Source organism: Haliotis rufescens, unplaced genomic scaffold (assembly GCF_023055435.1).
Source record: "Haliotis rufescens isolate VD_foot unplaced genomic scaffold, xgHalRufe1.0.p SCAF_4, whole genome shotgun sequence".
Lineage (NCBI taxonomy): Eukaryota > Metazoa > Mollusca > Gastropoda > Lepetellida > Haliotidae > Haliotis > Haliotis rufescens.
This window is the reverse complement of record NW_025964112.1, coordinates 13025414-13037485: the sequence shown is the minus strand read 5'-3', so window position 1 is coordinate 13037485 and position 12072 is coordinate 13025414. Positions and strand designations below refer to the sequence as shown.

Below are 12072 nucleotides of genomic sequence, written 5' to 3'. Positions count from 1 at the left end.
GTTGTGTTTAACACAGCTTTGAACAGTACTTCATATCACAACATGTCAGCTTCACTTGAGAGTGAGTGAGTGAGTATGAGTGAGTGAGTGTGTATGGTTATACGCCGATTTTAGCAATATTCCAGCAATATCACGGCGGGGGACACCAGAAATGGACTTCACACATTGTACCCATGTCGGGAATCGAACCCGGGTCTTCGGCGTGACGAGCGAACGCTTTAACCACTAGGCTAACCGACTGCCCCTGAGTGAGTATGGTTTTAAGCCGCTTTTAGCAATATTCCAGCAATATCACGGAGAGGGACACCAGAAATGGGCTTCACACCTTGTACCCATGTCAGGAATCGAACCTGGGTCTTCGGCGTGACAAGCGAACGCTTTAACCACTAGGCTACCCCACTGCCCCGCTTCATGCGAAGGGAATGCCTCAAATATTGCAAAAAACTCTCCTTGCCTAACCATTCAGATTAATATAATTATACCGTAAGTACTATTTTCTTTAATTGCACAAGGCATACTGTAACTATTTCTATATGAGTGAAATAGTACCAGGGGGGCATCCGATCGGAACTCCGGTCTTCTCCGGACAGTAGTATCCAGCTGGACACTTGTAGGCTGATGGAGCTGATGAGTTGATACGGGCATAGTCAGGGCAGTAGTAGGTCCTCTCGCACACCCCAGTGGGTCCCAGCCCCGCCTCCAGAGCACAGAAGTAGCCTGCTGGACACGCCCAGCAGTCACTGTCACTGGCTGCTCCTGACTGATTCCGGGCGGTGCCTTGGGGACAGGCTTGTTCCTTCAGAGTCCCTGAGAACAGCGAGTGAGCAAGGGAGTTAGACTTGATGTCACTTTACGACAATATTCAAGTAACATAATAACAGGGGACAAGAATAGGCTTCCCACATTGAACCCAAGTGAGTAAATAGTTTCAGTTCTATGGCATAAAGAGTGATCCCGTAAACCACACTTCTAGCCTGTCAACAGATGTGAGTTTTGATTAGTTCTGACAGATTATCAATCGTAAATAACAATTATGTGAGAGAGAGAATAGTTTTGAATGGCAGCTAACAGAATAATGACTGCCTGTAAGGTCAACCCAGACAAACCAATGGTTGGTAGGATGGATGAACAACAATCTTTTGGAGTGGAATTACACGCAATCAGAGAGGTGATATATTGTAACCATCCAAGCAGGAGGTACGAGGGATGGCTTTCTATCCCACCGATTCAGAATGTCAAAGATTTTCATGATGACATTCCTTATAGCTTTAACTAATACTGTAGAGCATTAATTCTGTATATGGTCAGGCCTGTGAATCCAAATACAGAACCACTGGGTCTGTAATCTGACAACAACATATAACCAGATATGGTGTAAAGAAAAACAGATTAGCATAAACAAATACATATTTTATTTTACACATGACCTTTTGGATTGGTGGATGTCATAAAAAAAAGTCAATTATTCAGGATTAAGTAGCATTTCAGCAATATATTGGCACATTTAATAAAATTCTAACCTTGTTGATTCTTATTTAAGTTACAACAGATTTCCAGTCAAAGACGTAGATTGAAAGTAAGCCATCTGCCTCACCTTCTTCACAGTAGTGTCCTGGTGGACATGGTCCATTGACTCCGTCGTCAGGGGCAGGATGGGTTGCACCAGCCACACACAGGTACCCACCAATGCAGGGACCACTGGGACTACTCAAGCCGGTGTCGTTACAGAACTTGCCACTGGGACATGGCTGGCACTGATCCACTGAGCTAAGGTCATCTTTGGTATTGAAGGTTCCCAATGGGCATGGTGTGCCCTCGTTGGCAGTACCATTGGGGCAGTAGTAGCCAGGTGTGCATGGTAGTGAGGCGTTCATGCCCAACTGTGGGCAGGACTGGCCAGCAGGACATGGCAAACACTCACCTGTTGGAATCAGATCATTGTCAAACATTCTCAATACATCAAGTTTGGGTCATCTTGCAAGTCATGTATCTGTCAGTCATTTGATTTCAACCTTAAGACAACAGACAAGTATGCATGTATATTATCCTTTCCTAAGATGCTGAAACACCCACAGGCACAAAATTGGTTGTAAGAAATATCACCTTAAGATCAGACCAGTCTACTGCCAAGATTTACTTGGTCAATATTCCAAGTGGCAGGGTTTCCTATTTCTCAATTAGAAAATACATGAAATTGTGAAGTGTGCAAGTCATGTCACCTACCCAGGCCTTCTTTTGGTGCGTAGGTGCCCTTATTACAGAGAGACTCCTTGACGGCCCCAGAGGGGCAGTAGTGGCCTATGGGGCAGATGTACCCCCGTGTGCCATTTATTGGCTTGGCGATGTCAGATCCCACCAGACAGATGAAACCAGCATCGCACGGATCACTATGTCCTGAAAATATAATTCAGTAAATCAATTTCAACTCTTGTGAGACATAAAAAGAGACATCCAACAAGAAAGAAGTGAGCAAAGCTCACATACCCCTGTTATCCCCGCTGGTCAACAACTAATAGTAAATAGTTTGTTAATTAATGAAATATACCTGTTGCTTTAAGTCAGAGGAACTACCCTTTCCTTTGTAACCCCATGAGGATGCATTATGTTTGAAATGAACACATGTTTTTGCAAATATATTTCAATCTAGTGTGGGATAATCAATGCTTAGCACAACATACATTCTTGATATTTCTTAATGTGTCCATGGAAATGGCAAAAATTAAAAAATTCAGAATCTTCAAAGTAGCAAAAGGCACAAGTACTCATTGTGGTAAACAGGTGTAGAACGTTTGGTGAAGCTAGGGTGCATGGTTAAAAGTTATGGGCCGTACAAAAGCTCGGACGGAAGGACGGACGGACAGACAGAACACTATATACTCCTGATTTACTTCGTAAACAGGGGTATAATTAGCTTAATCAGTTCTTACTGAGGATGTATTTGAACACAGAATTACCACAGGGTTACAGAATTCTGACTGAAAAAGAATTCACTTTCCAGGGGAGAAGAAATGTACTCACCTGCTGCTGAGCTGTCAGGTGTACAGTACTGGCCCGGTTTACACAGTTCACAGTCAGTGTAGTTGGTGTTGCCGGTGCTGGTGGCGATTGTTCCCGCAGGGCAGGGGATGGGCTTGTAGCTGCCTTCTGGGCAGTAGTTACCAATAGGACAGACAGTGGAGGTCGGGTTTGGTTCCACTGTCCCACTCTCACAGTAGTAACTAGGAGATATTGCATACACAAGTTTATGTCTCGAATTCACATTCACACTGATATAGAGTAGAGTAGTGGTAAGATGATGTACAGTAGAAGGCATTAAGGCAGCTTCCAGCAATATCATGGCAGGACACCTCAAATGGCCTTGTACAGTACCCAAGTATTGAATAGAACACAGATCTTCAAGCAAATGCTTTAATGCCCCAACCCTTCTGTCCACTCTTCCAGTGTAGTAGAGGCTCTCTGGTTTTGGGCAGTCCAGTGTCCATATATCCCCTCACCAAGTAGCATGTTCTCTCCAGTTCCAGCAGACTGGTGCTCTAACACCAACAAGATCTGAACCTCTGACAACTCACCAAGCATAGCATACAGCAGACTGGTTCACTAATACCAACAAGATCTGAACCTCTGACAACTTACCAAACATAGCATACAGCAGACTGGTTCACTAATACCAACAAGATCTGAACCTTTGACAACTCACCAAGCGTAGCACACAGCACCAAGCGTGCTGGTACACAAACTAGATCTGATCCTGTGATAACAAACCAAGCATAGCACACTCTCACTGGTTCAGGCAGACTGGTTCACTAACACCAACAAGATCTGAACCTCTGACAACTCACCAAGCATAGCACACAGCAGACCAGTGCTCGTACACAAATAAGATCTGAACCTCTGACAAGATCTGAACAAAAATATCCACTCACCCAGCGTAGCACACAGCAGACCAGTGCTCGTACACAAATAAGATCTGAACCTCTGACAAGATCTGAACAAAAATATCCATTCACCCAGCTTAGCACACAGCAGACCAGTGCTCGTACACAAACAAGATCTGAACCTCTGACAAGATCTGAACAAAAATATCCATTCACCCAGCTTAGCACACAGCAGACCAGTGCTGGTACACAAACAAGATCTGAACCTCTGACAGGATCTGAACAATAATATCCACTCACCCAGCATAGCACACAGCAGACCAGTGCTCGTACACAATCAAGATCTGAACCTCTGACAAGATCTGAACAAAAATATTCACTCACCCAGCGTAGCAGAGACCCTCCGGTGCTGGCAGACCAGTGCTCTTACAGTAGAATCCTGGGGAGCAGTCCTGGCACTGGCTGGCGTTCACCCTGTGTGTTTTGTTGTTGAACGTACCGCTGGGGCACGGGTATTGGTTGGCTCTCTTGGTCTCAGGCGGACAGTAGTACCCGGCTGGACACTCATGGTCGGTCAGGTTGCCCACTGGGGCCAGGTTGTTGTCACAAAAGTAACCTGTGTACATTTTTAAAAGGTAGAAGTCGCCTCCACAACCAACAGTCATATACCATATAGTTTTATTTTCAGTATTAAGTAATATTTGTTAGTCATCTCCGCTGAAGATGAGTTTACAAACAACTTAAATTACAGTCAGGAAGAAAGTGAGCATGTTGGGAGGGCAAAGTAACCTTCTGACTTGTGATTAATAAAAAAAATGTAATCTTTAATTTAATTTTTTCAAGTACTTGTTTCTGTACAACACATCCTAAATAATGCAGTGGTTATATTTCCATTCTATTATAATAAATAGCATGGATCCATTTGCTACTTTGCTTCGTTCTGAGCATGATTTGTATGGAAAGACGATAAAAATATTTGTGTAATCAAATGACTCTGATATGTGAAATAGAGATGGTGACATCGTTCCAAAACAAAGCTTGGGTGGCAAGTGGGTCCAGGGTATTATCACAATAGCATGAAGTTGGGCTGGGATGAGTCAAAGTTTACTACCAAGCCAGGTACCCCTAGTGGGTACGTGGGTCCTACTCCTTACCCACCCGACCTGAGTACCAGAGTTACCCATCACAGCCCTACTATAAAGTGAGTGAGTGAGTGAGTGAGTCGGGTTTAACGCCGCTTTTAACAGTATTCCAGTTATATCACGGCATGTCAGCTTAATGTGGGAGGAAAGCCCGAAGTGATGCAGGTCTCAGACGTTTACCACTTCGGTGAAACCAACGAGCACTGGTATGGTGCTGACAAACCTAGAAACATAATCAGGGCGAACCGGGATTCGAACCCACAATCATAGGTTTCTGGCGTGCCCAAGGGACGCAACTCTGCACAGCGAATCATGGCGCCTTAGACGACTGGGCCACCCGTGCCACCCGTGCCACCCCCTACTATAAAGATATAATACTGGGATAATCAAGGCTTGTAACACTCCAAGATTCTCACCTTGAGGGCAGGGGTCACAGGAGTCTTTCCCCATCTCGTCCTGGTAGAAGCCTGGGTCACAGCGTGTGGGTGTGGCAGTCTTCTGAAGACAGTAGTGACCCTCAGGACACAGATACTCATACGGTCTGGGGATGGTCTGACCCCCGGGGCAGTAGAACCCTGGAGAGGAGTACATGCATGTGTCAGCAGAATGTTCAGAAATATTTGTGTCCTTTTTTGTAATAGTATAGATAGTCTAAATATCTGTTTATTGGTCACACTGTTTGGTAAATTGCGTGACATGCTCCAACATATATAGGAGAGGTGAAATGGGGTTAAACAGTATTGCACTTACATAGCGACATGCATGCATGTGTGTGTGCATTTGTCTGCTTGTACTACTCTGAAAAAATGCTGTTTCTTTAAAAAGTGCTAACCAAAGATTCAGAAACCGGTCTGCGTGCCAGAATTGTCCGATTGTGAATGCAAAATGTCTATATACTTGTTACTGCCCATACTTTAGTCAATATAATCCTACCACTAATCTTAAACGCAAACATAAAGGAAAGACTTGATATTTGTCAGGTCTCGCACACAAGTGTTACCCCGCCTATAGATGTTGTATTAACATATCATGAAAATTAATGAGTTATATTCATAGTTTTTACAGTCAATACATTGACTGATAGAGTTACGCAATGTATAAGAATACTGTGTGACAATGTGGCTGACAGATAACTAGGCAATACATTGACTGATAGAGTTACGCAATATATAAGAATACTGTGGGACAACGTGGCTGACAGATAACTAGACAATACATTGACTGATAGAGTTACGCAATATATAAGAATACTGTGGGACAACGTGGCTGACAGATAACTAGACAATACATTGACTGATAGAGTTACGCAATATATAAGAATACTGTGGGACAACGTGGCTGACAGATGACTAGACAATAAACTGACAGGTACAAAAAAGTGATCTGATTTCAATGGCAAAATGCCACATAATTTACAGTTTGTATTTTTTTCGCACACTCATCTAAGCCAAAATATGTTCAGACACTTTGAGTTTCTCTACCAGTGCTGCAGCTTCAAATAGAGAAGCGATGATGTGAGTTATCTCCAATGATCCGGCGTACTTGAATCCATGTTAGTCTGACCCATGCTCGATACAGGAGGGCCCTGATCATATTATATCATTATATCTTAATCTAAATACAAAGACAAGACATCTTATTTTTCACATTTCACACAAGCATGTCCACCTACCTGCATCACACTCCCCAGTGACGGCGCTGAGGCCTGTGCCATTACAGAAGTAGCCTCCATCACACGCCTCACACTCTCCTTCAGATAGCAATCTCTCCACTGGGCCATAGGTTCCGTTCCGACAAGCTGTGGGTTCTGGTGATCCGATTGGGCAGTAGTGACCAACAGGGCACCTTTCCTGTGAGAACTCAGTTGAACCAAGGGGGCAGTAGTAGCCTTCGTTACAGTCACCAGTAGGTGCAGCCAGGCCAACAGTCTTGCAGTATTTGCCAGGAGTACATTGTGTCATTTCGAAAGATCCCACGGGGCAGAAGAAGCCCGGCTGACACCGACCACCATTCGATGATGGCTGTAAGATCAGATAGGGCCAGGTAAAACACATTCACTTGTTATTCTTGTTAAGTTTCAACTGAGAAGATGCTACAGTTATATTTATCTCATTTTGAGCAGCAGAGTGAGTGAGTGAGTGTGCTTTTGCACATTCTCAATTACAATTTGGCACCAAAGCTTTATTTCAGAAGTGCCATCTCAGTCGCTGTTATAACTAAGCACAGTAGTGTTATTTGATTGGATGGGTATTCTTTGGACCATGTAATATGAATCAGGCTCAAAACACTATTGTGGAGAATGGGTCTAGGGTATTTATTGTAACAGAATGGAGAAATAATACCCTGATAAATGAGGATACAGGGGATACCCAGATTCAGATTCAGACTTCAAGCTACCAGTGTGGGGAATCAAACCTGGCTTTTCGGAGTGAGTGAGTGAGTGAGTGAGTGAGTGAGTGAGTGAGTGAGTGAGTGAGTGAGTGAGTGAGTGAGTGAGTGAGTGAGTGAGTGAGTGAGTGGGTCACGGCAGGAGACACCAGAAATGGGCTTCACACATTGTATATGGCAATATAGATGTGCTTATGATTGGGTGTTTCACTAAGGGGTTTGTGCCTGACAAAAGCTTCAATATAACTGATTTCAAAGTCAACCTACCTGTACCTCATAGGAGCCATTTATACAGTACCATCCCCCATTGCAGTCATTGGTTGGGTAGGCGTTGCCGTCTCCCGCACAGTACTTGCCCGGAGTGCAGGGGACGCAGGAAGCGATGGTCTGCTGTGTGGTGAGGTTGTTCATGGACCCAGGGGGGCAGGGGTACTGCTTCGGATCAGTGGTGTTCTTCTCACAGTAGTACCCAGAAGGACAGACAAATGGCAGATAGTCTGTCGTGTTAGCCAAGCAGTAGTACCCTGCAGGACAGATCTTACAATCCATCTGATTGGGTAAATCGTTGTAGGATCCTGGTGGACAGCCAATGGGGTACTCTGTACCTAATGGGCAGTAGTGTCCTGTTGGACAGATGTGTCCTATGATTGGATGGACACTTGTGCTTGGGCACTGGTTCTCATCGAGCATGACAGGATCTGCCTTGTCCACTCCGGACACACAGTAGAAGCCAGGGCTACACTGCCCGGATGGGGTGGTCAGGTTGGAACCTGTATGGAAGAAACAATGGTCATAGTCATGTACACTCAACATCCAATCAAATGTTATTACCACTGTGTGAGTGAGGCTGGTTTAATGTTGCTTTTAGCACTATTTCAGTTATATCACTGCATGTTGGTTTGATGAGGAAAGCAGGTCTTAGATGTTTTATACCACTTTGGTGAAACCCTTTAGTATGGGTATAGTGCTGATAATGTTAGAAACATAATCAGGGTAAACAAGGATTCACAGGGATTATAGGGAAGAATGCCCTATATTTCTGCAAATTGCACTTTATCATGATGGTAAGTTGTTATACTAACAGCAGAATAAATAGCTATTTCCAAGATATTTTGTATGCGATGAAATCAGATTGTGCATCATTCCATATTTGGTGAAGTGAAGTGAACAGGTGACGTAAAATGTCAGTCTTATTGTGTGCTTCACCCATTTCTGAGGGCATATAAATGTGCTAGCTCATGACAACAACATGAAGAACATTCATCTTGAGATAATGAGCAAGAATAGTTTAAAACCATTTTTAGCAATATTCCAGCTACATCATGGAGGGAGGACATGGAAATTGGGGTTCAAACATTGTACCCATGTGTGGTATCTAACATGATCCTCCATGACATGCAAACACCTTGTTTACAAGGCAGCCCCAACATCTTAACACTGCAGGCTGCGGTCGTACCTTGGCAGTACTGGCCCCCAGTACAGGGGGTGCACTCCGCAGCCTCCTTCAGGCCAGTCACGCTGCTGTAGGTGCCGGCGGGGCAAGACTGCCAGTCGTGACCCGTCCCATTCGGACAGAAGAATCCCTCAGGGCAGGGGTGTTTGGAGGAGGCTGCATCTCCTGCCACTGTCAACTCTGGGATGCAGTAATACCCTGGAAAAAACAACATCAGTGTCAGATAAATGAAAGGTCACATTCCAATTCCAAAAATACAGTTTTATGACAAATGACATTCCACTTTATCTCCTTGCAACATTCCAAGTAACTGGCCACGAGTGATGAAGAGACACTGATTTGAGGTCAAGATATTCCTTTCAAACATGGAGTGAGTGAGTATGTTATTACGCCCCTTTCAGCAATGTTCCAGCAATATCACGGCGGGGGACACCAGAAATGGGCTTCACACACTGTACCCATGTCGGGAATTGAACCCGGGTCTTCGACGTGATGAGCGACGCTTTAACCACTAGGCTACCCGACCACCCCTTTAAACATGGAAAGACAGGCCAAAGGAAGCAAACATTCCCAGCAGTTGTCATGTGAAGGTGTTTTACTGATGTGGGGAAGAATCAAACTGTGTATTTAACCCATTGAGTGATGGTGCAGACCCCTCGTAACTGTTGGGAGAGATATGAACCAACAATCTCAAAATTCTGCCAGCAAAAAATAGTTCCAGGTGAAAGAAAGGACCAGCAAAGTACACAGTTTGAATGGTTGGTAAATACTTTTGTGTAAAGTGGGAGTACACAATATTTCACCCTCCATTCAGACAGACAGGCTTTATTTCAGTTTACCAGCCGGTGGGAATATCAACATAAATGTTGGGACATGCTTTAGCATCACTGCATAGCTATGGTTGTAACAGGTATTACATTATTACATACACTTTACATTTGTGGCTTTCATATTTTTTTATCACCCAATAAGTTAAATCATTTTTAGCAAATGAAAATCTTTGACTAAATAATGCTCACCTTCTGGACATGGCCGACACTCAGAAGCACCATCATAATCCACAAAGAAGCCAGCGGGGCAGTCTTGAGGGGCTGCACTGCCCAGAGGGCACTGCTTGGCTGCAGGACAGACGATCTGTGTCTCCACGCTCGATCCAGCAGGGCAGTAGTAGCCTGTACAAATAGGGTTGTTTTTTTTCATATGAAGTTTGCACTTTCCTATATTCAAATTATTTGATGGTTCCTTGTAAATAATTAAGTCTGGACCAGACAATCCAGTGACTGATATTTTTAGCAATGATCCATATGATCAGCCAAGTCACAGAGCCTGACCACCAGATTCATAAAGTTGCCTTTTATGACCTACACAGGTTCCTGAGGACCCATTCTAACTCTGTCAAAAGAACTCCAGCACCCCAACTGTTACGCATGTTTATTGCCTTGTAAGTGAAGACATTGTGGCACATTGTAGAACAATTAAACCTTGTTGCCAAGAATTTACTCAAAATTTTGTTAAACCATTAATTTTCCCCATTATCTTTACATAATACTATCACTGGTCCTGACTGGTGTGATACTGACCTTCCTTGCAAGGACCACTGAGGGCCGTCAGCCCAAAGCCGTTACAGTAGTAGCCTGGAAGGCAGGGGGTACATTCACTCTCATACGCCAAGCCAGTCTGGTTGGAGTAGGTCCCATTGGGGCACTGAGCAGGGTAGTGAGTGCCAAGGCCACAGTAGTGGCCCTCGATACATACGAGCTCCGTGGCCACCTCGGACCCTTTTGGGCAGTAGTATTTCTCGTTGCATAGGCCGCTTGGAGCAGACAGTCCTGAAATCAAAGTACCTTTAGCAACAAGAAGAGCAATTTCAGGGATAAATGGGATTGATGACTAGTGAACTTCCAACATTAAGCTATATTGTGTTCCATTTATCACCATCTATAGTGCAAGTTTTTGGTACTTAGAATGAGGGGGTATGAAAGGGAATCTGGGTTGAAGATCTCACATTTTTTTCAAGCTGTTCAGGTTCCCATGGTTATGCCAACTGGCATGTGAAAGCAAGCCTGACAAAATGTGAACATACAACCACAGCAACCATGTTTTACTGTGTCTCTTCTAGGGCTGCAAGAACAGCAAAGTGTGCAATCTCTATCATTTTGCCATTACTGTATTCAACCTAATAAGCACCCCCAAACCGTGTGTGCCTCCTCAACTCCCCTCTTCCTATGTTAAAACCAAGGGGATGCACCTTAGCAACTTAAACATCCACATCTTAAATACTAGTAACTTGGGTAGTGTGCACCCGACTCTTGAGAAATCCGGGACCTGTCGCTGTCCTGGTAATGATGATGTTAAAACATGTATATTTGTGAGTATCACTATACTCCAGACACTGCCTGGCAGGCTACTTTGTTTGCCTACAGCACCTGTTTGGTTGCAGTAGGATCCTCCAGTACAGTTGACACACTGGTCCTCCCTGTAGATGTTGGTGTTTGGGTTGTAGGTCCTCTGAGGACACGGCAGAGGGTCGTCAGTCCCCTGAGGACAGAAGTAGCCCGTCGGACAGATGTCTGCCTGGACTCCTGGTGGAGGACAACAGAATGGTATTATATAAAGGTCAGTGTTATAGCAACAAGTGTTCATGTTATCGTAATATTGTTCAAAGTCATGGTAAAAAGAGCCATTTCATTGTAACAATGGTCAGTACTGCTCAATGATAAGCTAAATCAATTCTATTACAACCAGGAACATCTGACAATGCCTTCCCTCAAATATCAAAAGATGGTGTATGCAGGCACTGACAGTGATTTTAATACATAGTTTCAAATGAATTGATTAGCTTGAAACTTTTATACCCCAGTCTCCTTTACTCTTTAAAAACTGTATGCCTTTAGATATGTAAAGCTAGTCACACAATGCTGCATACCTTGACTAGGAGTTGTTGATGTTGCACCTTCTCGGCAGAAGTAGCCGTCATCACAAGGTCTGATGGGGTAGGTGAGGCCTTCCATGTCACATGCCATTCCACCGACACACACGGAGCATTCACTCACGTTGGTGAGGCCTGAAATACCAACAACTTATCAGTGATGTTCTTATAAGACCCTTCAGCAGAGCTCTGTCCATGACCCCACAGCACAGCTCTAACATAGCCCTTTAGCAATGTTCCAGCATAAGACTTCAGCAGAGCTCTGTCCATGACCCCACAGCACAG

At 44.2% G+C, this 12072-nt stretch overlaps 1 protein-coding gene across 1 annotated transcript in view; it reads right to left on the bottom strand.

Moving 5' to 3' along the window:
* The window catches only part of LOC124111392, a 172263-nt gene that overhangs the window by 33071 nt on the left and 127120 nt on the right, over nt 1-12072 (bottom strand). The window contains exons 90-102 of the mRNA XM_048382016.1: nt 11785-11922; nt 11285-11440; nt 10439-10687; nt 9878-10030; nt 8862-9056; nt 7673-8175; nt 6690-7038; nt 5434-5592; nt 4260-4491; nt 3019-3218; nt 2224-2394; nt 1595-1921; nt 550-807 (exon numbers count right to left, since the gene is read on the bottom strand). Coding sequence (XP_048237973.1) covers nt 550-807; nt 1595-1921; nt 2224-2394; nt 3019-3218; nt 4260-4491; nt 5434-5592; nt 6690-7038; nt 7673-8175; nt 8862-9056; nt 9878-10030; nt 10439-10687; nt 11285-11440; nt 11785-11922 — 3090 coding nt within the window. The remainder of the gene's footprint in view (nt 1-549; nt 808-1594; nt 1922-2223; nt 2395-3018; nt 3219-4259; nt 4492-5433; nt 5593-6689; nt 7039-7672; nt 8176-8861; nt 9057-9877; nt 10031-10438; nt 10688-11284; nt 11441-11784; nt 11923-12072) is intronic.